We start from the raw sequence: 27,512 nt of genomic DNA, 5'->3' as shown, positions 1-27,512 counted from the left end.
TTTCTATCCAGTTTTCTATTAAGGTTATATCATGTTTTGTTTATTTATTTTGCAGAAAACAATGAAACAGAGAGCCCTAAACATTTAGGAATGCTTCTGCGTGGAATATTTTCATGTCGATTTGAAGAAAACTGGAAAATATCACATTTCGAACTTCCCCGTGTAGATGAGATCAATGGAACTTGTTACATGAGTCCCATAATCACGTGTCTTTGTGTTTCACCTCTTGTTGCGATGAACCATCGGATGTGGAACGAGTCAATCACTCTGTTTACCAAACAGAGGCAACGAAGTTGGTCGTTCATCCAGCTACTGACATGCTGGCTTTAGGTGTTGTTATCATCTGGACCGTGGTCCATGCGATTCAGGAGGAATACATTACCGATGTCACCAGAGACAGCTATGGGGACATATTCACCATCTCTAAGGATTTTTGCAATACTACAGTGTGCCAGAGGACATCTCAGCTAGCAGTGTCTCTGCCAGGAGATCCGTGTCGATGTCAATGTGTTCCTTCACATCGCGTCTTCAGAAATGACTACAGAGAGTGCGTCAAAGATATTCGTGGTAAGCTAGACCAATCTTATTTCATTATTGTGTAGAAAAAAATACAACTGAAAGAGTGGTTGAAATGTCAGATAATAGTATAAAGGGTTAGGGTTAGGCACCATGAGATGACAGGAGTTGTATACCATACTCTCTTCCCCGATGCCAAGTAAAATCATTGATAGTCATGAGCCAGCTATCTGTGATTAACAAAGACTGGAGACTGGCTGCCTCCATCCTTCCACCTAAGTTTCTAAAAGTTAGAACTAAAATGGCCTGTCTACTCCCTTCGGAGAAAAAAAAGCGTTAGCAGGTTTATTTATTCTGTTATTTATATTATTTTTATTCAATTTTATTCAAATAAATGATAAATACACATTTATGTTTGTTAAGAAATTACAGAAAATATAACGAAGATACTGAACCGTTGGGACTTTTATGATTAGGTAATAAATATAAAATTTTGTATTTTCTCATTGAAACTTTATCATATCTCTGTTACAAATCAACAAAGAAAGAAATGCGCAGTTTAATAACAATATAAGGACTTTGATCGTTCTTTCATAATCAGAAGAAGTCGATTGCAAAAAGAACTTCCAAAGGAGATATCAGGCAGTTATTTTAGTTGCCTTATAGAATAGATATCGAGAAGTTCACCATTATTAAAGGTAATACGTTAAAATTCAAAAATACACAAGCTATTATCACCTTCATTTATTTTATGTTTCAAAAGCCTCTGAAATGGGTGTATCCAATTTATTGTATAAAATTTCATTATTAATCACCAGTACGTAAATCATTAATAATGATATATTTATTAAAAGGGAATCAATATTAAATTTAGGAGGCATATCTAAAAAACAGATCAACGATAAACAAAGCCTGTTTCTTTGGTATTTACTAGTAAATACCAAAATTTACATACAACGCAAATTTTTGCCTTGTATGTAAATTACAATAAAATATTTCCAAGCAGATAAAATATTTTTATGGAAAAGATCAATAAAAATTAAGTCAAAATCCAGATATTGTTATTAATATTATAATAATGTACACTTACCTGTAACATTTTATTATATCCACTCCTCATCCAGACTGAAACACGTCCAATTTATATAATTTACACGCCTAATCCTAATACTACACTTGCACAATTCCTAAACCTTCGTGGAAAAAGGCGAGATATTATGCCAAAGTAGAACCTCTGTAGCTCAGTCAGTATAGACGAAGCCCTTTGGTCGGAAGGACCTGGGTTCGATTCCCGTCAGAGATGTGAGGAACCTTTATCAGGTCTCTTTCGACTAAAGGTGAGTTAGCCGGTCCTCATAAAAGAGGTATGGATTTTTTTCACCCGGAAACTCGGGTTTTTTGGTCCCCCAGAACAGGGAAACCGGCTCCGTGAACACATGATTACAGTCAAGAATACGTCCCAGCCATATGCCAGTCCCGAGCCCGGATACAATTGCGGGGCTGGGGAAAGCAATGGTGAACTACCCTGTAAAAATATCACCAGGAATACTTTGTGGGCAATGCGTACAAAGTCACCTACGTTCGGAAACGACTGAAAGGGAAAATCAGAATTCTTAAAAGTATTCTATTGAAATACAAGCACGATGGAAATCACAAAACCACGAGAATGTGATGAAAAGAAGACGTAGAAAGAAACTGCAAAACCGACTTATTCTAAGATGATAGTATTAGAAATCTACTGTATATAAACCGATTGACTCATTACTCAGATTCCTGGTTCTTCTAACATAAATGAAGAATGTGTAAACATAATCAAATTAATAAAAGGTTCTTGGGACAAAAAAAATCAAGAGAAAACAGGACTAAAAATTTGGAAAGGTGAAATAGCGACAGCTATAAAAGAAAAACGAAATGCTCACAAGCTACACTTGCAGAAACAAAAATCAGAATCATTAGAAACTTACAGAACTAAAAGAAATACAGTAAAACCCCAAAGTTACGCGGTAGGTGGGACCTACAAAAAGCGCCTAAGTCGAATTCGCGTAACTCAGGGTATAATTTTGCATGCAATTTATATATACAAACATACAATTGGTACCAAAGATTTACAAAAACACCTATACTTTTTAAGAAATATAATCAAAATTGTAGTTTTTCGTACAAAAAAAAAAGAAAGTTTTGTTGTCGATGGTTTCATAAAATCTAATAGATTCATCTGAAGGCATAATGTCTTTTTCTTGTCACGCAAAATTTCTTCATAGCAAGCTAATGATTTTTTTATTCCTTCCTTGTGGCTACAATTCGTTCCTCGTTAGAATCTATGTCCTCCAAAATCTGTAAACCTTTCTTTTATGATTGTTCTTACTGTGAATTCCTGTAGATCGAACTTCTTTGCTAGCTCACAGATTTTCATTCCTCCTTCAAAATCCTTAATAATGTTGAGTTTTGTTTCCAAAGTCAATGTTTTTATTTTCTTGCTAGCAGTAGAAGAATCGGACTTGCTTCTTTTGGATGACATTATTATTTTTTATGTGATATAATTTTTATCAAGAACATAACATTAAACAATCGCAAGGTTTGTAGACTATAAAAATCGTGTATGAATGGAGACCGCGCGAAACACATCAGTGCTTGTTCACAGCATGTGCGACACTGGAGAATGCGTCCGGCGCCTGAAAGATAGTGGTAAGGCATGAAGCTGGACGGGAATACGTACATATAAGAAACCGCGTAACTCCGAAATCGCGTAAGTCGGGGTATGACTGTATTGCAAAAAAAAAAAAATCCTGTAAGGAAAGCTCACCTTATTGAGATAGATTTATTAGTAATTTTGAAAATGGTTTAGAATGGACATCAAAGCACTGCTTATAAATTAATGAAATATTTGAATAAATTAGAAAAAGATATCGCAGAAATTTCAGGAATCTGAATAGAAGAATGGATACAACTATGGTACAATCTATCCCTCATTAAAGAAGAAATAAAAAATCAAAATTTGAATAATACAAGAATAGGTTTATTGGAGATGATGGAATTAGATGCTTTACCTACAACAAAAAGTAGGTGGAGTAGAAAAAAATGAAATTTCTTCAGAGTTACTTAAATATAGTGATATCCCTTTTAAAGTAAGATTCTTCAAGCTGTTATATATATGCTGAATTACCTGCAAAATACCAAGAATGGGGAAAAAAAAGTTAAAATGATATAAGCTTTTAAGAAGGAAGATAGAAGTTTATGTGAAAATTACAGAGTATGAACTTAGTAAATACATCCTGTAAATTATATAGTACGATTTTAAATAAAAGAGTCTACTATTGCTGATAGTTTGTTATTTGAGGAAGAGACTTCATTTAGGTCGAAATTGCATTGATGATATATTTACTCTAAAACAAATCACAGAAAGAGGATGAAAATTTAATTTACACACTCATTTGGCATTTATAGACTATGAAAACCTTTGATCGAGTTAATAGACAATAATTGTGAAATATAATAGAAGACCGAGGCCATCCAAAATATTTATTAAATGCCATGCATAGTAGCAGAAAAAGCAACTATATATATATGTGTGTGTGTGTGTGTGTGTGTGTGTGTGTGTGTGTGTGTGTGTGTGTGTGTGTGTGTGTGTGTGTGTGTGTGTGTGTGTGTGATGACCTGATAAGGCAGTGGATAGCTATAGTAAATCCAGGCATAAATATCAATCAACATACAACAGTATACACAATGTTTTTAGCAGAAGATCAAGAAATCATGCAAAAATCAGTAAAGGACCTTCAAAAAAACTGTTTACCTACCACTTAGAGCAAAAAAAAAAAAAAAAAATTAGTGAATATAATTTACAAATTAAAGAAAACTAAAATTATGGCATTCTGGAGTAAATATTTCATACTAACTAAATAGTAATTGAAAACGAAACACTGCAACAAGTAACACATTTTCAATATTTAGGATGTGATATAGTATTTGATATAGATAATGATGTACATAACAAATTACACCATTTTCAAGAAATGTGTAGCATTATAATTATAAGACGAACAAGAAATGACAAAAAGAAAGGAATCTCAATTAAAAATTTATTAAGTCGTAGCAAGACCAACGATATTATATGCTTCGGAAAGTCGGATAGAGAGGCGTGGAAAAAAGATGAATGTATAATACATGCAATTGAAATGAAATTTCTTGGAGCAGTTAAAGGATTTATAACAATGGATATCATACAAAATGATAGATATGGGCAATAAATATAAAATAAAAAAAAACATCAAACTAATTGAAGAGAATATATACAATGAATAGAAGAGGAAAGACCCCAAAGGAAGTAATAAAATATAAACTTGAACGGAAAAGATATAGAAAGACCTAGAAAGAGAATGAAAGTAGAATTCTTTACGAAAATGACGAAACAGGCTTATAGTATACGTTCTGAAAGAAGAAGTTAAAGATCGGGGTGCCTTTATTCAGTTATGGATGCATATATCGCTAAAACTAAGGAACATTTACACATTTGCAGCGTTCTATTTCTTTGCTAAATTAAACAAAAAAAAAATATTAAAACTAAATCCCGACAAAATTATTAAACCTACAACATAAATGAAAATATGCACATTTGAACTGCAGGTTCCGTTAAGCTTTGCTAAATAAATATATATGTCTATATTTCTAAACTTGTCCAAAATATGGGGAGCATCCAAATCATCGATAATTTTAAGTAAAGCAATCACAGTATTTCGATTCGAAAGCAACTGCCGTCCTGTAAGAGCCAAATGCCATTAAGTGTTTGCCAACTTTATTGCTTTCATCCTTGGGATTCACTAAAAATTTGTTTTGGATATTGTTCAAATTCTGAATTAATTAATTAATAGGAGGGACAGAATACCCTCCTATTAATAGGAGCCTCCCTGTAAGATACAGCAATATAGCTTTCCTATTTTCAGGATTTGATCACGTGAAGACATAAGTCGAAATCCAATTAACTTTTTCCTTCCAATTATTATGGCTTTATTATTGTCATTTAATTTTTCATTATTGTTGAAAAAACTACAAACACTCAATATTAGATGATTTACTTTTCATCATGAGTTATTCATCAGACTTGTATAGCTGTTTATTTTACTTATTAATATTTTTCTTCAATTTCATAAATTTAATTATTTATATTTGGTGTCTTTCGTTTGCAAATGTTTTCTTCTTACTGCTGTTTGCTATATACAAAAATATTTCTAAATGTCTCTCTTCACACATGCGTCTGCATCTCATACTTTCATGACGCCACAGTCATATTCAAGTCAGCCTCCTTTGATTTCTTTTGTGTATTTCTAGCTATTTATATTTATTTCCACCACTATATTTTTAATTTGATAATTTACTTTTATCACAATGTGTTATATTTTTTATTTTCAATACTTAGTAAACTAAAGCTATAGGAACGAATGATTCAAATTTTATGAGTAATTCAATAGTTTGATGACATGAAACGCTTTGGATTGTGAAGAGTAAATTATCTTTTATCGATCATATAACACACTAGCGGAATTTTAGTGTTTCATTTTAAGAAACATATCAAGCTTCCCAAAGAATCGCTGCTTTTAATATTCGTAATTTGTCTGGAAAACTAAGGAAAATGAATTGCGAATATTAACATGATTATTAGATGAAAAGAAAAAAAGAAAGAAAAAAAAACAGGAATCTAAAAGTGGAAAAAGAATATAAATTATAACATTGTGAATGAGAGCCAAAAAAGAGATTAGTGGTAAGAGTAAAGATAACAAATATTGAATATTACTGGGTTCGAAACTGGTGAGATTCTAATCCAGTAATATTCAATATTCGGCCCCAAATCCCGCCGCAGACATGGATGTCTGTGAATGCCTTTAGAGAGGACATACTTTTCATCGCCTGTGTGAGACCACAATTCTACTTATTGGAGGCCTGAAGTGGATTCCAATAATCAGACTAGTGATCAATGTTAGGTCTCTAAGCCATATTGATATTTTAATTATCACGGCTTACTTCCAAGCACTCCCGGAATTACCAAACTCGAGGCCCGATTGGGATCATTAGTGCATCTGGAATATATGCTATTAAACAGTCTTCCTCTTGTGCCTTATCCATCTATTTGGGGTCGGCTTTTTATATGATGCGACTTTACGCGTGCAATCTCAACCGACTTGTCGCAGATCCTGACGTTGGAGGTGGTGGTGGGGAAGGGTTTTATTTTAAGTCTGTAGAAGTGTGTTCACGGCGACGGTTTGCCTGTTCTGAGGGACGAAAACCCCGAGTTTTCGGGAGAAAAACCTCCATATGAGACCGGCTAACTCACCTTTCGTCGAAAGAGACCAGATAAAGGTTCCTCACATCATGGACGGGGAATCGAACCCAGGTGTTTCCGACCAAAGGGCTTCATCTATACTGACTGAGCTACGGAGGTTCTTATATGCTATTAAACAATATTAAACAATTAAATAATATATTTGCTGATTATATTTTTACAAAAATGAAAAAAAAAAAAAAAAGAAGAAGAAACTAATTGTTCAGCAAAATCTTCCAAAATTTTATCAAATTTAAAATTTCATTCTTTGGTATCCGATTGGGCCCAATAAGTCGAATCAGGTCTGCTCTACCCAAATTTCTTTTTCTTTTTTCCCCCTCATTTTTGTAAAAGTATAATCACTAAATATATTATTTTAATATTCTTTAATAGCATACTGTATAAGAGCCTCTTTAGCTCGGTCGGTATTGACGAAGTCCTGACTCCAGCGTTTTTTCTTCTGTGACAATGTACAAATTTTCCGTAGGATGCATTCTGCAAAACAAAACAAAACACTGCATTGCTCATGCAATAAAAATGCAGTACAGTTAATGAGCATGTATTCCATCACCTGGCGTATAGATTTGCTTTGTGCTGTAGTTTGCAAAAATGAATCTATATGCTGGGAGATTGTTTTCTTCAGGAAGGTAAAACTATACTTTTCTAAAGTAAACCTCCCATCTCCGCATGAGACCAACTAACTCACCTTCAATTAAATAATATATTTGCCTTCAATAAGAGTCCTTATAAACCTCTTTCGCGTTATAGGCCGGATTTGAACACTGTTATGTTCCACGAACGCTGTCACCAACTACTAAACCACGGAAGTGCAAGTAATAGAAAAATCTAATAAAAAATCTATGGGAAAAAAAAGTGTTTAAAAGTTTACCGAGTACGCTGGCGTTGAATTTCCTCTGATTAATATCAATTGATAGGAGGACAGAGGCTTTTGCAGTGAAGGTAAAATGTAAAATGTAATTTGTGAATCTTTCCTTTTACAGGAAAATATTACAATATTTCCCCCTCAGATTATCTGAAGGGAAATCAAAGGAAATGCGATGCGGTTCCTGCACACTACCACACTGCAGATGCAAGCGATATGATTAGACAATCAACGAGATATCATTGAAGAAAAGAGACTAGCGACATCTACTGATAAAAACAATAACAACCCTGGAAAAGGAGTAAAGAAAAAAAAGAAGGCAAGACCTAGCAATAGCATTTAAAACATCTTAAGAGTTATATCAAAGAAATGAAAGAGCGATGAAGAAATAATGCAGAGGTAAAATATTTTGAGAACTAAAAATCGAAGAATAGAAATCCTAAATTTTAAATATGTAGGAACACCGGTGGAAAAACGAAAGATGTCATTTAAGTATAAAGAGCTAATAAGCTTCATTTCGGCAATGAAAACATTACTTAAATTTAGGGGATATTAAATCCCACATAGTTTTAAAACCGAATAAGAAACTCAAAGATAGGAATCAGAGAGTTTCTTGCCGATATAGTAAACTATAAAGTATCGGCGATACTAGCGTTAGCCAATGCAAGTGATCCTAGTACGTAGTTCAATACCGGACGACTCGTTGCAAAGGTGGGGGAAGTTCAGATCGCTATTCTTAGGTATTTTCCATAATGTAAATAGTTGCACCTGTTTGGAAAACTCGTTAGCAGAGTACATAAGTTCTTTTCGCTATACACTTTGGTATTAGGTCTAGCTACTCACTGATGAAGCCTCAAAAAGGCTGAAACCGGTCTGGGTAGTGACCTCCCTCCATAATGTAATAACAGCATACATTTCCTAGGAAATGTGTTTTTACATTATGGAAACTACCTAAGAATAGCGATCTGAACTTCCCCCACCTTTGCAACGAGTCGTCCAGTATTGTACTACGTACTAGGATCACTTGCATTGGCTAACGCTAGTGTCGCCGATACTTTATAGTTTACTATATTCGGCAAGAAACTCTCTGATTCCTATCTTTGAGTTTCTTATTCGGTTTTAAAACTATGTGGGATTTAATATCCCCTAAATTTAAGAAAGATGTCATTCTTATGAAAACTGTCGCACTAACTGAAAATAATAAGAGGAAATACAAATGAAGTGAAATAAATAGTGCATTTTTTTCTTTCTATTTAGGAAGATAAAAAACAAACAAACTTTATTCCTCTCTAATCGTAAACTATGTGTCATGGTTTCCTTTCTTCAGATTACTCCCGCAAAGCCGAAGTATCGCAAATCTGTACTTTCTTCCACGCATTTTCTCCTAAATAAATAAATGGTCTTCCCTCACTGATTACAAATCCTAACAATTGCTTTACTGATGATATTACACTCCGTTTCTCTTTCTCTTTTGACAAACCTTGTGATGTTCAAATATTCCAAACTTCATAATCTCCATAACAAAGGCTGTAAAACTTTGATCTCCTTGCCATTCTCCAGTGGGACAACGATAATCTTCTTCAATACTACCAAAACGCAATCCTACGATATTTCTTTCAGTACGATCTCACTTCGCATCCATTTATCTTGATAATTCTCAAATTTCTAAATAATATTAGGTTTCCCTTATCGGAATGATTTAGATCCGTAGCCTTTCCTGACACAACTCATCACACCCACAGTCTATAGCTTCTAAAATGCAGATACCCTTTTCTGCATAAGACGTCACTTCTCACTTGTACAATTGTTTCCTATACAAATCACTCCGCTCGACTTTTGTTTATTGTTCGCACGTTTTTGGGATGGTGCACCAAAAATCTAAAAATGCTTAATATTATAACTTGATATTATCTAGAAGAGAGAAATTCAGTTCATTGGTCATAGATCACTATGACCAATAGATCGCCCCCTCTTCCTAAGGTATTTTTATTAACAATGTCTGGTGAACTGTCCACTATTACACTTCTACTTTCTTCTAAGGCTCAAAAACGCGAGCAATTGATAGTTAATTTCTATTTACTGTTTAGTTCCGAACCTACTACTCTACTCTTGCATTTCATCTGCTATAGTTCTTTGGAATAATCTTCCTTCGCAGTTTTCCTCAAAGACTTTGACCGCTAGCTGTTCAAGAAACATCCACACATTCTTGCTTTCACCTTAACCTCTTGCCCCAACATATGGCACTGACCTGATGTGGATTTTGAAGATATGGAAGCATTTTTTTCCCGCAATTTATTTCGTATCATGCATACAGTTCCTTATTCTCTCCCTTACGTGATTTTCTAATGTCATGCGGAAACTAGAAAAACATAAAGTTGAAGGTTAGTTAATTTTTCCATTGTATGAAATGCAGCAAATGGGGAAAAAATGGGAAGGCGAACCCATGAAATAGAAAAAACTTATAGGAGTTATTAATTTATTACTTAATTAATGCTGCTTTAACCATATATCAGGAATGATTAGCCAAAGATTCACAAGCCATGTATTGGCCTTATGCATTTGTCTTAATGCCTCCGTAGCGTAATTGGAAGAACGACGGTATGTTGCGCCCTTCGATTGGAATAGACCTAAGTTCGATTCTCGTAGTAACGAAAGGAATCTTTATGTGGATTTTTCCAAACGAAGGTGAGTTAGCCGATCTCATACGGTGGCAGCAGGGTTTTTTCTCCCGGAAATTCGGGTTTTTCATCCCTCATACAGACAAATCGGCCCTTCAGAACACACGCAATTTACAGACAAAAAATACTTGTGGTGGTGGTGGTGGGCGGTAGAATGGCGTTGATGGAGATGATTGGTAGTAGAGGTTCGGTGTAGTGGTGGAGACAGTTGTATAGTGGGTGTCCTCCCGCGATGAGTCTTCGAACTTCTTGGAGTCCGAAGACTCATCGCGAATAATAATAATAATAATAATAATTTCGAATGTCTGAAAAACGAGCTAGAAAATGAAAGATCACAGAAAACTCTGAAATACGGGAAGCAATACGAAATTATTGAAAAAAAAGAAATGTGAGAATGAAAATTGTTAATAAATATTAACCTATGGGAAATGAACGCCATTATCATTTTCTTTAATAATAAAATCTTCAAATTCAAATCTGTTTAAGTTGTTCTTTATAATTATGGAGGAAGTTGCCATCTTTAATGCAGGAAAATAGTCATATAATTCTTTACTCATTAACTGGTATGTATGAAGTAACGGTTGGCTACCCTTGCCTCAAGTCATTTCTATAATAAGTTTTAGTAAGTGTTAAAATCTCATATTTTATCACCTACAATATGATTAAATATTTAATTAATTGTTGAATAATTAAACAGTTTATGCACTTAAATCTTCATATTTTTGTAATGAATATTAGTATGGTTTGTTATCGGAAATTTCACCCAAAGACCACAGAATTAAGCCCTCATACTGGGGCACCCACACACCCACACACAAATTATTATTTATTTGTTTTGTATAATCACTGTAAACGGTCAAAAACTAACATAGTCGAAACGTTGTTGATCATCTCGGAGTAGCTAAGAATCATTCGATAACTCTTAGGGCTGTTAACTGCTGTTTTCACCGACTATGGATCTCTACTTCAGATTCATAATGTGCAGCAGAAAGATAAATGGTAAAAGAACTCCACCACTGTACTCGTATGAAACCGGTTAACTCATACCGGCGAAATGATATTAAATAATTAATAATACTCCTTTAAACTTCGAATTTCATATAATAACGCTAATAAAAATTCTTTTTTATACAAAAATTAGAATAAAAACGCTGCGTGATTCTACACTAGAATCACGCAGTATTGTGCAGCAATATTTTCTTCAGAGAGCATTCATTTATTTCTAGAATAATGCTCGTTAATATCTTATATAAATCTTAAATTCAAATCGAACATTCAGAGATTCGATGGGCAACACCTGAACTGGAAAATCATTGGAATGACATTCCTTTTCTTGTAATATTGAGCACTGTCACGTTGAAACATGGGGATGGTTTCTTGTTGGGTTAAGAAAGATCGTATTGTATACTAAGGCGGATTTCTTTTACGATGTGTGGCGGCCATCACCGCTGGTTGCAATACAAGAAAACAGTCATCATGGACGTTGAATTCACCTAGTAATCATATCAATCATATTTCAAGTGCAGCTGTGCGGTTCGTTTTCTACTGAAAACAAAATTGTGCATTTTGAAAAGCGATACAGATGATAGGTTCGGTGCTGATTGAGATGTTATACTTTTATGAAACATTTATCTCATTCATTTCATAACAGGTTATATAATTTTCATTTCTTTGTTACTAGAATGTGCAGTAATGGTTTTTGTCCGCCCTTTCGGTTTGGAAGCTATCCCTTTGGTATCTTTGCCCACTGCAGGACAGCTGGTGTATCCCGAAGCTCATCTGTCTCTTCCTGGTAAGTTCACGCTTTTCACCTTCTCCACATCCGTTTTCGTGTGAAGAAAGAAAAAAAAAAGTATTTTCTATTTCAGTCTAAAATGGTTGCTTAATATTCGAAGATAATCATAACAAATAATTTATATATAGAAATTATTTTATGCAGAACAGCAAAAATTTCACTCGCTTTGTGATGAAGACAGGTAGACATTCACTCCTTATCCTTCAATCTATTTCATATGTCGTTTCATAAAATCACTTAGATTTCAAGTAGTGAAACATTATTTCTTTTAGTCTTTGCTCAGGCGCCCTGGAGAGCGTCATCGAGACAATGTTTCTTACAACGTGTAAGACGGTATTGATGTTCCGTGTCGTGAACATCAACACCGTCTTGAAATGAAATTATGATCAATTTAGATATCTCCGTTGCGAAACCTCAGCTTCAATTTAATTCATTAGTTCGCCCAGAGCAGAATTTATTACTAGCGAATATTGAAGAAGCACGCTTGTCATTTTGAAGCAGTATAATCTAATCGAAAATTGTTGGCCATGCATGCAGAACAGTTCTCTCATTGATTGCCTCAAGGGTAGATGTTATTTGTGTCTTCATGAAAATCTTGAGTTTTAAAATGTATGAGATATTTTATCGCTACCAGCACGATATGCGTAAACGAAATCGAATTAAAGTATCACATCCAAATGTTCGTTTTTTATACCGTTTCTAGATAGCGCATATACTTCTTAAAGAAACTGTATTTGTTTAAAATTACTGTATCTCGTTATTATCAGATTTCTAGGTATCTCCTATTTATGTTTTTTTTAATATATATGTTTACATTTTTATAGTATATTTGGAATCATCATTTGCTTCAAAAATTTAGGCCTTATAGCCAGTGGTGAGCTATGGAAATTTTAACAAAGGGCTCGCATCGTCGAGCAAAAATAAAAAAAAAAAAAAAGAAAAAGGCCTAACTTAGTCCTTATAATACTTATATTGCGACTTTGTAGAGCTTCTGACAGATATGATAATTCCTGTAGGATATCAATCATTAATGCCAGATCTTTTAAAAATTCCAAATTGAGAAGTCAGTTTAAAAAGCCCTTATTTATCGTTCGATGCAAAATGCTTTCTGGGTAATTTCTCCACAAAGCAAGAGCCGTTCGTAAACTGCAAGCTGCCCATCGTGGTCCAAACACACGGTCGATCTTTAAAATTTCGATACCAAGGTCTTTTGCAATCGTATTTAATTCGCGTTGATTTTTTGGTGATTGATGATAAAAAGCATATAATTTATCCATAAATATTTCAAAATGATTTATTTCTTTAATTTGTTTTATCGAATCGTCTAATGCTAAGTGTAAACGATGAAAAAAAAATTATTTTATTTTTTATTACTGGTTCTTGGTTTAATTCTTTCGTTATTTCCTCATTTCCATTCTGATCAAATAGGATATATTTCGCTGTGTTTCTCATTACATAAATCATAAACTTTTAATCTAGTATCTCTTCCAAATAAGTTTAAGCACAAAATGTATTATAACCTGCTATTTTTGTAATTGGCATATTTATGTTCTTTTTCGCTTTTATATGCAATCATGCATCCTAAATAAGTAAATGAAGTAATTCCAAAATATTATTATTTATTAGTATTTTAGTATTTTTTTTCTGCCTAGGTCCTGATCTTTAAGAGATGTTTTCAAGCAATTTTTTGCTATATATATATATATGTGTGTGTGTGTGTGTGTGTGTATGTGTGTGTGTGTGTGTGTGTGTATGTGTGTGTGTGTGTGTGTGGCAGACTGGCCAGCAGAGAAGAAAATCTTTTACATATTAAAAATTATGCTATTTTAACATACCTTAAGATTAAGCTATGAAATGCAAAACAGCTATGAATCCTAAACTATGGAATGTTCCATAGTTTAAGATTCTGATAAATTAAACAAATTTGAACTTCCCATACTAAATATTTGTAGAGTATAGAAATATTCACATTTGCTTTACAGACCATAGCAGATACATGTTTCACGTATCAAAAGTGTATAAAACACACTTTTGAAACGTGACTTTTTGGACTTTTTTAAATGGTCCATTTATTTATGATATTATAATTAGCGCTTCTTCTAATTGAACATTCCATGAATCATTGAGAACGAAACTGTAAAGCTTATAAGATTTCAAAAGCGATCTCAGTCAGACAGTTACTGCTGCTGCTCTGTGCTTCATTAAGTAGCTTCCTTCTAGAATAACCAGATAAATCGCCTTATCCTGATATTAATAATGCTGCCACTGGTGACCAGTGGCAGCATTATTATTAATATCAAGTCCCTTATGGGGTTAATTAAACCAAATTGAATTGGCATTGTCCTTATTTTTTTACTCATCTTAATTTTATTTATTAGATAACAATGGAAGACAGAGTTTTGAGTATTCATATAGTTAAAAATAATCTTAGAATAATCGAAATAATAGGGGGAACTTCATGGAAAATACATGATGATAGCTCTATTACTTGAAATTAGTAGTCCACAATTCTACACTTGTTTAAATGGACTATCTATTTTCAGAAGGGTTATGTAGCTCTGTCGAAATGACATTTGTATCCATTGTAGTGCTAGACTTCCTAAGCAAATACTGTTCTAAGTTAGTGGACCTTTTTCTAAACCTTTCTTCGACCGATTCCCGAGCTATTCAATCTCTGGTACATGCAAGTAAGGTTTTTTTCAAAGCTGAAAATTGATCGGGTTTTTAATCCTAAAACTCAAGAAGATCGACCATAGAACTCATCCTATTTCAGAATATTATATACAGTGTTAAGGTTAGGGACCACGAGTTGTCAGCAGTTGTCTTCATACTGTCTCTCTCTCTCTCTCTCTCTCTCTCTCTCTCTCTCTCTCTCTCTCTCTCTCTCTCTCTTCTCCAAATGCCATTTAAAATTAAACACGGAGTACGTGTTTCGGGGATATATATCACTCGGTGAACTAACTACTCCTTGAATCGTTTCAGTTACTTTAATACCTTATAAAGAAACTTCATAAATCTCTCAATAGGTTTCATCCATTGCAATGTAACACACACACACGCACGCACGCACGCACGCACGCACACACACACACACACACACACACGCACGCACGCACGCACACACACACACACACACACACACACACACACACGGTGTCGCAACTGTTTCCAAGGATTTTATTCACTGAACATCAATTTCATTTCACTCTGTACACTTTTTATGCGGCAAGCATTTCATGACATAGTTTTACATGACTTGAGTATTGCTCAAAAAGTGTTGTTCTAGTTTGGCTATGATATTCTGTGCCACTGAATAGCTAATCTCTATATTTCACCCAGAGACAACCTGTCACTGTTACGAATGTTACTATGCTACATGATTGATATAAACCATACCATTGTTTATATCTAAATGCACAGCCGCTGATTTTCAACGTTGATGTTTTATGTCAATGTTTTCACAACTTTCAGCATGTACTCTTCTTCCTAAATTCTTCATCTTCAACGGGAAGGCTTGCACTTCCTCTTTTCCATAATGTTTTCCTTACATTCCCTGTCCTCCTTTTATTTTTATTATTTTTATATACCAAAAACTACATTAACATGTTCGACGCTACTCATTATATAAATAAATCAGCGATCAGTCAAGTTCTACTCTTAAAGACCGACTATCAACTATCAGAGATAGTGATAGTCGGTCTGAAACGGTGTAAGACCTGTCGATTTTCTCGAATTGCGGTGGTAAAATTCAGTTTCAAGATACGTGAAACCTACCTCCCAGTGTCAAAGATCGACCTAACTCGAGAACAGGTCGAAGAAAGGCGTAAAAAAAGTTCCTCTAGTCGGCGACTACAACGAAATGAATGTTCTTCTTCTTCTTCAGGCGCCTCGTGCAATGAATGCAAACGTCTTTTCCACAGGGCTAAACAGCTCTTCATAATTACATATCATCAAATTTCTTATTTCATTAAATGTCATCAAATCATTATTTTCCTTAATACAAATTTATCAATAATAATATTTGTCACTAATATCAATTTATCAATGGAACTAAAAAAAAACATTATGAAAGTTTATTACATTACATACGTTTTTGAATGCGTTTGTTTCCTATTCGTATTTCCTGATCTTTTAAAAACATCCATCAGTTAATTTCTTAAAGTATTCCACAAATAATATAAAAGGTATTTTTCATTTCCATTTACAGGGGAAGGAGAAAATGCATTGTCTAATATGTTGTGTAACATCACAGTTACAGAACATATGACGTCCAAGGGATGGATACCAATAGTGAAAGAGGAAGGAGGTCCAATGTTTGAATTGTATCAGGATAGAGGAAAAATTTTTATTCAGGTAAAGTCAAAATGTTAGTTTTAAACATACATTTCATCATCATCATCATCATCATCAAATTCCTGATATATTCCTTCAAGGGGATGTACAGTATATTACAGGGGAATATACTGTACATACTGAATATACTGAGTCTTGACAGGAAACAGATTGATTTGGAGGAAAATTGTATTACATGAAGAATTTACATCATAATTTCTAACTTCCTATCTACAATTTTCCTCCAAATCAATCTGTTTCCTGTCAAGACTCCAACATTATCAGATCTTATATTTCTATCTTCTAAGGCACTTTTTACTGTATCGATCCATCTATATCTTGGTCTTTCTCAATCAATGTCATTTTCCTGCCAACCTGGCAGAGAACACTTGTTTTGCTAATCTTACCTCTCCCATTTTGTTTAAGGGGCCATAGCACCTGAGATTAGCTCTGCTAACGCATTCCTGACAGTATCAGGTTCTTTCCTAATATCCTAGTTTTTAATATGATATTGCCATTGATGCCATCTGTTCACGCCTCTAATCTTTCTTAAGACTCTCATATCTGCGGTCTCTAGTCTTTGGTCAAATGTTTTACTTCTAACCTAGCTTTCAGATCCATAAGTTAAAATTGGTTTGAACACTGTCTTATATACATCTAGTTTAGTGTGTTGGCTAATTTCTCTCTCATTCCATATAAATTTATCCAGTTGACTTCCTACCAGCTTTGTTGATTCCGTTGTCTATTTCCATATTTAATTACCATCTTCACTAAAAATCGTGCCTAAGTAGCTGAAATGTTTTACTTGTTCTATAGGTTCTCCATTCACAATGCATTTGATATTTTCAATATTTCTGCCTATTTTCATTCTCTTTGTCTTTTTAATGCTGACCTTCATACCATATCTATTACAACAGTTATTCATTTTGGTCAGGGAATCTTGCAGACTTGTAGCGGATTTATTTAGAAGTATAATATCATCCGCACAAAGCAAAGAGCTGACATTAACATCTCCAATTTTGATATCAGGTTTAATACCACCTTCCTTCATAACGTGATCCATATAGATAATGAATAACAGAGGGGATAATGTACATCCTTGTCTCACACCAGATTTAACATTAAACCATCTTCCTGTACTTCCTTCAATTCTAACTGCTGACCCACAACTCAAATAAAGACGAAGTATTGCTTGATATAATGCCCCATTGACACAATATAACTGTAGCCTTGTGAATATCTTCTCTCTTCTCTCTTGGCACCTTGTCACAAGATTTTCCAGATCTACAAAACTTAAATACAGATCTTTGTTATATTCCCATGATTTCTCAACTATCCGGCAAAAAGTGTAAATCTGATCCTCCCAGCCTCTATTTGGACTGAATCTAGCTTGTTCTTCACCAAGCTTCACTTCCACAATACTTCTCAACCGTTTCTCAAGTATACTTATTATTATTATTATTATTATTATCATTATTATTTGACACCTCCAGGGAGTGCAAAGGCTCATCGAGGGTGGGCACCTGCTCCACAGCTCTGTCTCCATCACTCAATTCACCGACCGACCGCAACTACACCAACGCCATCTACCGCCGACCACCATCACTATTTTTCCACAGACAATCACACACATCCATGTCCACGGGATTCGAACCCGCAACCTTTTGACTGGAGAGCGGATATGCTAACCACTCGGCCAGCCAGACCGGCTAATGCATATATTTACTTGCATATATCTTACCAGGAACACTCAGTAGAGAAATACCTCTATAATTCTGACTTTCAGTTTTATTTCCCTTTATATATATATGGGTAGTATGAGATCTTTACTCCAATCATCTGGATTTTGTCCCTCTGTGCAGGCCTTCTGAAGTATGCAGTGCAGCCGCTATAAGACTTTTATACCTCCATACGTGAGCATTTCTGGTCGAATATCATCTACTCCTGCTGACGTTTTACATTTCAGAGTTTTGATGGCTTTTCTACTTCAAGTATGGAAATGTATTCCTGACTGCATGCCTGTTGAGTGCTTTTGACCACTGTGCTGTCATCGCTGCTTGTATCATTTAGCAATTTTTCGAAGTAATTGCTAAATACTGTAAGGATATCTATTCCTTCAGTTTTCATGTCACCTTTATCATCTCTAATTCCTTTTACAGCACACTTTCCTCCATTTCTGAGCTTCCTCAACAACCTCCAGAATAGCTTGCTACCTTCTTGATATTTATTTTCTATATCCTTGCCAAAGCTACTAAGTCCTCCCATGACTTTTGTGTAGCTAGTTTTGCACAGTATTTAGCTTGTTACATTTCTTTCTGTATTCTCTAAGAGCACAAGTCGACTTATTTGCCAGGAACTTTTGATATGCTTTCTTATTTTCTTTCACTGCCTCTTTAACTTCCTGTGTCCACTATAGAGTTCTCATTATTCTATCCTTACAGACAACCTCACCACATGCCTCTCAGGCTAAATCAATCAGTGTTTTCTTGAGGGCTTGCCACTGAATCTCCAAGGTTTGGTTCCTGTTCTCAAACTCTTTCATTTTTTATTTCAATCATGTTTGTGTATTTTAGTCTACAGTTCACATCTGAGAGCTGCTCAACTTTTATTCGTTTTAAAACTTTCTTACATGTTCTTCTTTTCAATATGAAATTCAGTTTTATCCTGCTTAAGACTAAATGGTGATCACTTCCAATTTCAAATCCTCTGTACACTCTGGTGTCCTGCACCAGAGAGAAAACATCATTATCAACAATAATATAGTCAATGATACTTTTTTTATTCTTTGCCTCTTCTCTCCATGTGAATTTGTGCACATTTTTATGTTGGAACATGGAGTTAGTAATAACCAGTCCATGTCCTGAGCAGAAATCCAAAAAGTATTTGCCATTATTATTAGCTTTGCTCTTTTCTCCAAATTTTTCCAAAATATTTTTTTTATGTCTGACAATCATTTCCTACTCTGCTATTTAGATCCCCAACAAGGACCAACTTTTCATTTTTAATTGTGTCAGTTGCTTTTTTAAAACCTCAAAAAATTCCTCCGCTTCTACCTTAGGAGAACCTTCTGTGGGACCATAGGCACAAATAAGTCTCATTGTCTAGTTCCCCATTCTGATATTTGCCCACATCACTTTACTTGAGACTGACTGCCATTCAAGAAGATTAGCCTCGTATTTAGTGTTGAATACTATGGCTACTCCTTCTTTTCCTTGATTGTCATTGCCTGAACATTTTGTATTTATTGTTCAGAAAGTTCTCACCAGTTTTTGTCTTTTTTTGTTTCAGTCACCCCAATTATGTCGATCTGGTACTTATCTAATTCCTCAGCTAGCTGCATTTCTTTGCCATTCAGGCTTCTCGTGTCGATAGTACCGATCTTCAATTCTGGTGATATTGAGTTGGGGTGTGTTTTAGGAATTGTTTCACTAGCTGACTTTTCGCTGTTCGCCCTGGTTCCCTGGGGGCCTTGTTTAACCGGGAGACGCCCCAGCCGGCATGAAATTCTGTCATGTTGTACCATCAGTTTTTATTTTGGTTTAAGCCAATAAGAATACAATTTGGTCGGATAAATCACAAATTGCCAGCCCATCCTTGTTCATTCAGTATCCAGGTAGACATAATAACCTAAGTATACCTATAAATAAACATAGTATACCTAACAACTTAACAGGGTGTACTACGAGAAGGTGAGGACTGGACATTAGGTCAGAAGCCCTGATCGATTCTTCGCATTCCTTTGAAGGCTATGTAGAGGTCTCCTCTCAGTTATATAGCTTTGACCCTTAAGCACCCCCTATATTCCTACATTCCACTTACAAGTGAAAATTTTCTGTAAAACAATAAAAATGAATATTTTTATTGTTTCACTCTGATATAAGTAATACTTTTTAATACATTAAAAAAGTATTACTTTCCTTTTGCAATAGATTGTAATTTATGTGGGTATAAGATAACAAATAAGTGGTCTATCCATGTCGTTTTAGGTTATGTCATCTTGTTGGTATAAGATACATCACCAAAAATCAAATGCCAGCAACATTACGAGCTGATGGAAATGCATGCGTGTAGCTCTGTCAAGAAATACACACAGAAGGAACTAAACGGTGTTCAGAAAGCTTGGTCCTTGAAAATCTCAAGCACCAAGATATGGAAACGATCAGCCAGGCGTACAGAGAGTCAACAGGGATTCAGAAATGCTGCACTCAGCAGTTGTGAAAAGACAGCTACACGTGCAAGTTATTTGAATCATCTCGTTCAAAGTGTTATTTTCCTCATTACTATTGTTGTTGTCATTGTGGTCGTCACCACAGGACCATCACGTAATCAAGAAACTCCTCATGGAAAGTCTGCTCCAGGTCGCTCAAGTTGATCATGCAATACTTTAAAATAATTCACTCTCTGCACATTCCTATCTTCTTAAGCAATGCATTCCATACTCTCGCCACTCTCTATGCCAAATTTTTTTTCTCTCCTCCCTTGTCTAATTTTAGGGATGGCTCGTTCGTTGCAATGTCTCCCCCCCCCCGAAGTTTAACTCCCTGTTGACAATCAACTCAAGATTCGTAGTCTTCTCTAGCTACCGTAATATAATACCACCAACAGAATACACAACTTCTATCCCTGAATCGCCAATTTTAAAATCTTAAATATAGTAAGATTTTAAACTTGTCTTAGCAATGTCTCAACATATGCAAACAGCTGCATTATTCTATGTCAATCCATTCACAACATCATTAACATAAAAAATAAATAGTAACGACCTCCGTACTGAAAACCCTGGGGAATCCCACTTTATTCTCTTCCTCTTTTTTCACCCGACAAATAATTTAGAGGAAAGCTGTCAATGGGAAATTATTAATAAATGTAAATTTATCATGTGCAGCATCATCGTATCCTGTGTACCTCTCGAGGGTGCATCATCATCACTGAATTTTTAAACGTCATACGACGTACATCATCATCATCCTTAAATTTCATGTATCAGGAATTCGATGATAATGCTTAATAATTTAATTTGAAAGAGTTTTCTAAGAAGTGACTAAAGTACTAAAAAATGCTAAATATCAATGAAAATATAAACCGTGGACACAATTAATACAGTAATGAAATTCATATTTTGCATAAAGGTGAAACTCCCAGTGACTCGAAAATCCATATGTTCTTTAATTCATTATTTAACTGTACAATCATTTATTCATCGTATTAAATTAAACTGACGAGGTGTCAGCGTCACTAAATCGCCGTTTTAGGAAGATATACATACCAATCACTATATTAAAAACTTTTCGATTCTCTTCAATTTCGTGCACATAGTTCAGGAGATATGGGTCGGGAGCACCTTCATTAAATACTTCGGTTAATTGCTGCACACAGGAAGTTCTGTTTGTCCGTACAAGACTTCTCATACCAAGGTGATCTCGTTGCTGACAGATTGTCTTAGGACCACAGTTAAGCCTCTTAGACAGTAATGTGTGTTATTTTTCCGCTGATTAAAAACCCATGATATCTCACCTTTTGAGAAACCAATCAGCTCTGCTGTTTTCAGCATGAACACATGATGAAGCGAGTGTTCTAGGCAACTATTTACCAAATGTTTTGCACATATACGCTGCGTAAGTTTACGTACATCTGCATAAAGATTTCTAATTCAGTGGCCAGTATGCGTAGGTTGACTTAGGTCGTGGGATAAAGGAACGAAACCGTTATAAAGGTCAAAACGATAAATGGAATTGCAGAACTCAGTTATTTCATTATCCCAGATAGACTGAAAATCCCGCATTCCCACCAAAATTAGAACTCTCTCCAGATTTTTAACATCTAGTACCCTTGATCAACCGTATTGTATGCCAATACTGAATTACAAATGAATAAAGCTTAATTTTGAAATAAGCTGATATCAGGCATGATAATCAACTCAAGATAAACTATAAAAAATGTCAACAAAATTAAAATACATCGATATGTTGTTGTTGTTATATGCCATCCAGTTCTTTTCGACTCTTAACGATCTTGTGAACAAAGGTTCCATCCAACTCGGCCTCTTGTCTTTTCTTTTAGCAATTGTAAGTTCAAGTTGATAAGTTCCTTTATGTTGCACATCCAACTCTTATGCGGTCTTCTTCTCCTTCTCATGCCCTCAATCTTCCCCAGCATAACTGCGTTTTCCAATGATTCATCTGCTCGCATATGTCAAAAACAGATTACCTGCTGTTTAGCGATCATCGCCTCTAAGGAACATCCTGTCTTTATACCCTTTAAAACCTTCTTATTAGTCATGGGATTCTTACAGTTCATGGGATTCTTAACAGTCTCCTCCACGCCCATAATTCAAACGAATCCTCCATGACTATCCTTATTTTAATTACCAATGGAAACATTTAGTGAGGATTTTTATATTTTGTAATTTAAAAATGACAGCGATTAACCGAAAATGTTTAACTTAAAAGAATGGTTAAACATTAAAATGAAAAGTTTCTTCAAACGAACTTCTCATTTTAATTTTTAACCATTAAAACTTTTTCATTTATAAAACTATTTTCAACGATCTCTATTTTATCTCCCTCTGTCATAAATTCATCTAAATTACCAGAAGCTATCACTTTTGTTTTGCTGATGTTTAAATTAAGCTCGACTTTGTTGCTTTCCTTCTTAACGAATAGAACCAACCGCTCTGAATTCTCAGTTGAATGAAAGACTGATCCAGAACATAAATATTGGGTTAAGGGATATTACATCCCATATTGTTTCTTAGCCGAATAAGAAACTCAAAGAGTTTCATGCTGCATATAGAAACTATATAAAGTTCGGCGATTCCAAGCGTAAGCAAATACCTGGAAAGCAGCACCTGATCCATTTAGGTAGTGCAAACTGAGGCAACTCGTAGAAAGGGTGGAGCAAGCTCCAATCACTATTCTTGGTATTTACCCATAATGTGAACTTAGCTTCTAGGAGCTGTATTACTGTTCAACATTATGAGAGGAGGTCACCCAGACCGGTTTCAACCTTTTTTGAGGTCTCATCAGTGAGTAGGTAGACCTAGTTAATACCAAGTTTGTAGCGAACAGAACTTACATCCCTTCTATGAGAATTGCCAAGAAGGTGTCTTAATAAATTATTAATTATATGAAGAGCCAAACGCTTCAATTCGGCGACATGAACTTATTTAAGTTAAGGGATATTGCATCCCATATTGTTTCTTAGCCGAATAAGAAACACACTTTCTTGGCGATTCTCATAGAAGGGATGTAAGTTCTGTTCGCTACAAACTTGGTATTAACTAGGTCTACCTACTCACTGATGAGACCTCAAAAAAGGTTGAAATCGGTCTGGGTAGTGACCTCCTCTCATAATGTTGAACAGTAATACAGCTCCTAGGAGCGAAGTTCACATTATGGGTAAATACCAAGAATAGTGATTGGAGCTTGCTCCACCCTTTCTATGGGTTGCCTCAGTTTGCACTACCTAAATGGATCAGGTGCTGCTTTCCAGGTATTTGCTTACGCTTGGAATCGCCGAACTTTATATAGTTTCTATATTCGGCATGAAACTCTTTGAGTTTCTTATTCGGCTAAGAAACAATATGGGATGTAATATCCCTTAACTTAAACAAGTTATATATCGCCGAATTGAAGCCTTTGGCTCTTCATATAATTAATAATAAATGTTGGGTTTTGTTTTTTTATATCAATCACACACATCACAAATCATAGAGAGAGAGAGAGAGAGAGAGAGAGAGAGAAAGAATCTGTTAACATATTTCTTGAAACTGAGATTTTATTCATTCAGAAAAACGATATGTGGAAGCCTGTTTCAAAGCACGGATGTAGATGTTGACCAATACCGTGTTCTTATATGATTAAAGAAATAGAAGTGGCCAGTTTGGATGAGCAACGTCCATGAAAGTATCTAAAAATGTATAATGCATAAACAGAGAGGAGAGCCTCTGATAAAATGAATGGAGGGAGGCTGTGTGAAAGAGAATTCACCTATTAGACAGGTTATCAAAGGATTCTTAGGGAGTTTTGAGTGCACCACCCCAAATTGTGAGTAGTAAATAAACTATTCTAAAATCGTTCAGATTTGAGATTTATAAAATGTTAGGAATTGAGCAGGAGAGTAGTGTTTTGAATTAGAAAAAAATTTTAGAGGGCTGATGAAGTTATGGATGTGATTGTTTATGCCAGGATAAGCTACATGTGAAAGTTAGCCCAAGAGAGAGAGAGAAAAGACAGATCTTGCCTGGAAATCGAAATATTATCAAACATAGGGTCTTTCTTCAGGATAGTAAGAAAATATCGTGTTTTGATAGCATTGAAATTCGCTAGATTATCGATTATTGAAAATGGTGAGGAGATTAGTATTTAAGACAATGGTTATGATAGATCTTGAAGCTGGAATCATTTGAGTAATACAAGGTTTGTCCAATGACGAACAGGAATGAGAGCACCCATCAGCAAAAATATGGATAGGACTCTAGGTTAGAGGGAGAGGGAGAGGTCATTGTGTTATAGAAGGAAGAACGTGAGCGAGAGCACGCTGTGGGTGATCCAGCATTGATGGAAAAATCTGATGAGAGGAATCTATCTACCATGACATGTAATGAACGACCAGAGAGGAAGCCGACAATCCAGTCACAAATAGGAGAGAGAAAGGTAGAACATAAGAAGGTAAGTTGGTAACAATGCCTTTACAGACTCAATCAAATGCCTTGAAAATATCGAGAAAAACCACGTGAGTTTCTCTAAATATTTCCACGACCTGCGTCCGAATGTTAGCAAGGAGGTCTACTGTAGAACGAGACTGGCCGAATCCATTTTGGCGATTGCTAATTAGCTGATGGATTTCCAGACAGTGAAGAATTTGGCAATTAATGACATTCATTACTTTTGAGAGTATATCTAGGTGAGGACAATGGGACTGGAGCTTGACGGCTGGCTTTTATCTCCCCTTTTAGGATACAACGCTTGCTTCGATGCTATTGTCAATTCAGGAACACAAGTTTTTAGTACAGCTAGAGGGATATTTTACTTTTTCATATAACTCTCCACAGGGAGTATCCGGACTCTGGTCCAAACTTGGTCCAGATAGTTTCCCCTGAATGCTGCTCAGTGGCACACTCAGGATTTAATCTTGGGGGGAGGGGGGTGAGTTGAGTAGACGATTTGAGAATACACAGTACGCATCGCATACGACCTATGACTGAGCATCTGCAATGATCGCTAATTCATAAGTAGTATAGAAATAGAAGACTCGACACAACATAAATAAAAAAATGAATTTTAATTAGGAAAAGATTTTTGGAAAATTTTCTAGTGCTTTTTTCCCTTTTTTGTTTTGGGGGACAGGGCCCCTTCCCCCCTCCTTGGTGCGCCACTGATGCTGCTATACGGGAACTTCATCCAGGCAATCGGACAGAACAGACAACAGCAACAGCAGATTATTCACTTGTTCATCAGGATGCATTAACCAATCAATTCGATCCTGTGTACTACTAGCAGCCGGTCTGAGGAAACTGCTTTACTGTTTTACCTTCGAAAGCAGGAAGCTCTAACTTCTTGGTTAATTTATTACGGGGTGTTTAACATGCCCAGCAAAGCCATCACCTGCACTGCATAAGAGAAGAAACGAGGAACACAATCCGAAGACTGTACTGTACAGACAATAAAAGTTATCTTCTGTGTTACCATCATAATTTATTATGCCCATCTGTTATTATTTAAAATATCCTAATATCTTTCATCAGAATATCATTTCCATAATTATATTTCCATCTAATTGATATAATGCAAACTATCTATTTTTACTATTGTGGACTGAGCTTCATATTTGTATACTAATTTAACAGTGTGTGTGCGTGTGTGTTAATTTTTAGAAAATTATGCTTATCGAGTAGTCCCTATATTTAATTTTATTTCTGTTGTGATTTTCAGTGGCTTGGAAGTGAAAAAGATCGTCATCGACTTCAACATCAGTTCATCTTAATCCGAGTACGATGTCGAAGACCAGATGCAATTCCTTACGAAGCCTGCATTTCTTTACGTGTAGGATGGGTGTCAGGAATGACAGGTACTAAATAAATCAAAAGTTTTTTTTTTTTTTGCTTGTATATAATTCTAATTCCATATAACCAGAGTGGAGTAACTACCATACAGTCAAATTCCACAATCTGGAGAATCGTACAGCCCATGAAGGATTAATAAATGTATATATTTCAAATGAATTCTTGTTTGAAATCTGATATTACGTACTTTATATCAGGTTATTTATAATAAAATTTGGGCGTTTAGATGTCTTAGTAGGGTTTATTTTTTCTCTGAAAGCAATTTGGATTGTTGAACGCAGTACATACAAATAAATACCAGCTGGGACGGAAAACGTCATCTCTTAATTTCTTCTCTAGCACGTCTTAGGAATGAATACACTCAGCCTCAATGATGGTGAGGTAAAAACTGGCAGCCTACCGATTTCCATAATATCACAGTGAAATGAAAAAGCGCCACTCGTCCGCTTACGAAATGAAAAGGCTTTAGAGTATATATTCATGTCTTAATCCTTACATACATACATACATCTTCAAGGCTCACCTTTCCTAATTGGGTTGTGGGGGGCAACAGCTGCAAGAGGAACTTCCAATGGTCACGATCCTCTGCCACCAAGCTCAGGTGTTCTGGTTTGATTCCCAAACGTGTCCACCCAAGGTTTTGGATATAATCTATCCAGCGAGTCCTTGGCCTTCCACCCTCTGGCTTGGCAAAGAGGGTCTGCTGAGGGAGCCTCTCTTGTGGCATTCTGACAAGGTGCCCGTACCAACGTAACTGTGATCTCTCAACACGGAGAAGCAGCGGTTGAGTATTGAGGGTTTCCCGAATTGCAGAGTTTCTGACTCTGTCGAGTCTTGTCAGCCCCGCAACCCCTCGAAGGAACCTCATTGCAGCCGCTTGGATTCGTGTCCACATTCTTTCGGTCATTACCCAACACTCATGACCATAGGTGAGG

General features: G+C 35.4%; 1 protein-coding gene across 1 annotated transcript in view; it reads left to right on the top strand.

Moving 5' to 3' along the window:
- Positions 1-317: 317 nt before the first annotated feature.
- sha (shavenoid) overlaps positions 318-27,512 on the top strand; it is a 41,745-nt gene continuing 14,550 nt past the window's right edge. The window contains exons 1-4 of the mRNA XM_090402319.1: positions 318-567; positions 12,069-12,179; positions 16,390-16,535; positions 26,447-26,582. Of these exons, the coding sequence (XP_090258445.1) occupies positions 318-567; positions 12,069-12,179; positions 16,390-16,535; positions 26,447-26,582 (643 nt within the window). The remainder of the gene's footprint in view (positions 568-12,068; positions 12,180-16,389; positions 16,536-26,446; positions 26,583-27,512) is intronic.

Source organism: Typopeltis vanoorti, chromosome 2 (assembly GCF_054136105.1).
Source record: "Typopeltis vanoorti isolate ZY-2024b chromosome 2, IOZ_Tvanoo_1.0, whole genome shotgun sequence".
Classification (NCBI taxonomy): domain Eukaryota; kingdom Metazoa; phylum Arthropoda; class Arachnida; order Uropygi; family Thelyphonidae; genus Typopeltis; species Typopeltis vanoorti.
The sequence above is the reverse complement of the archived record's forward strand: the minus strand, read 5'-3'. Positions and strand labels throughout refer to the sequence as shown.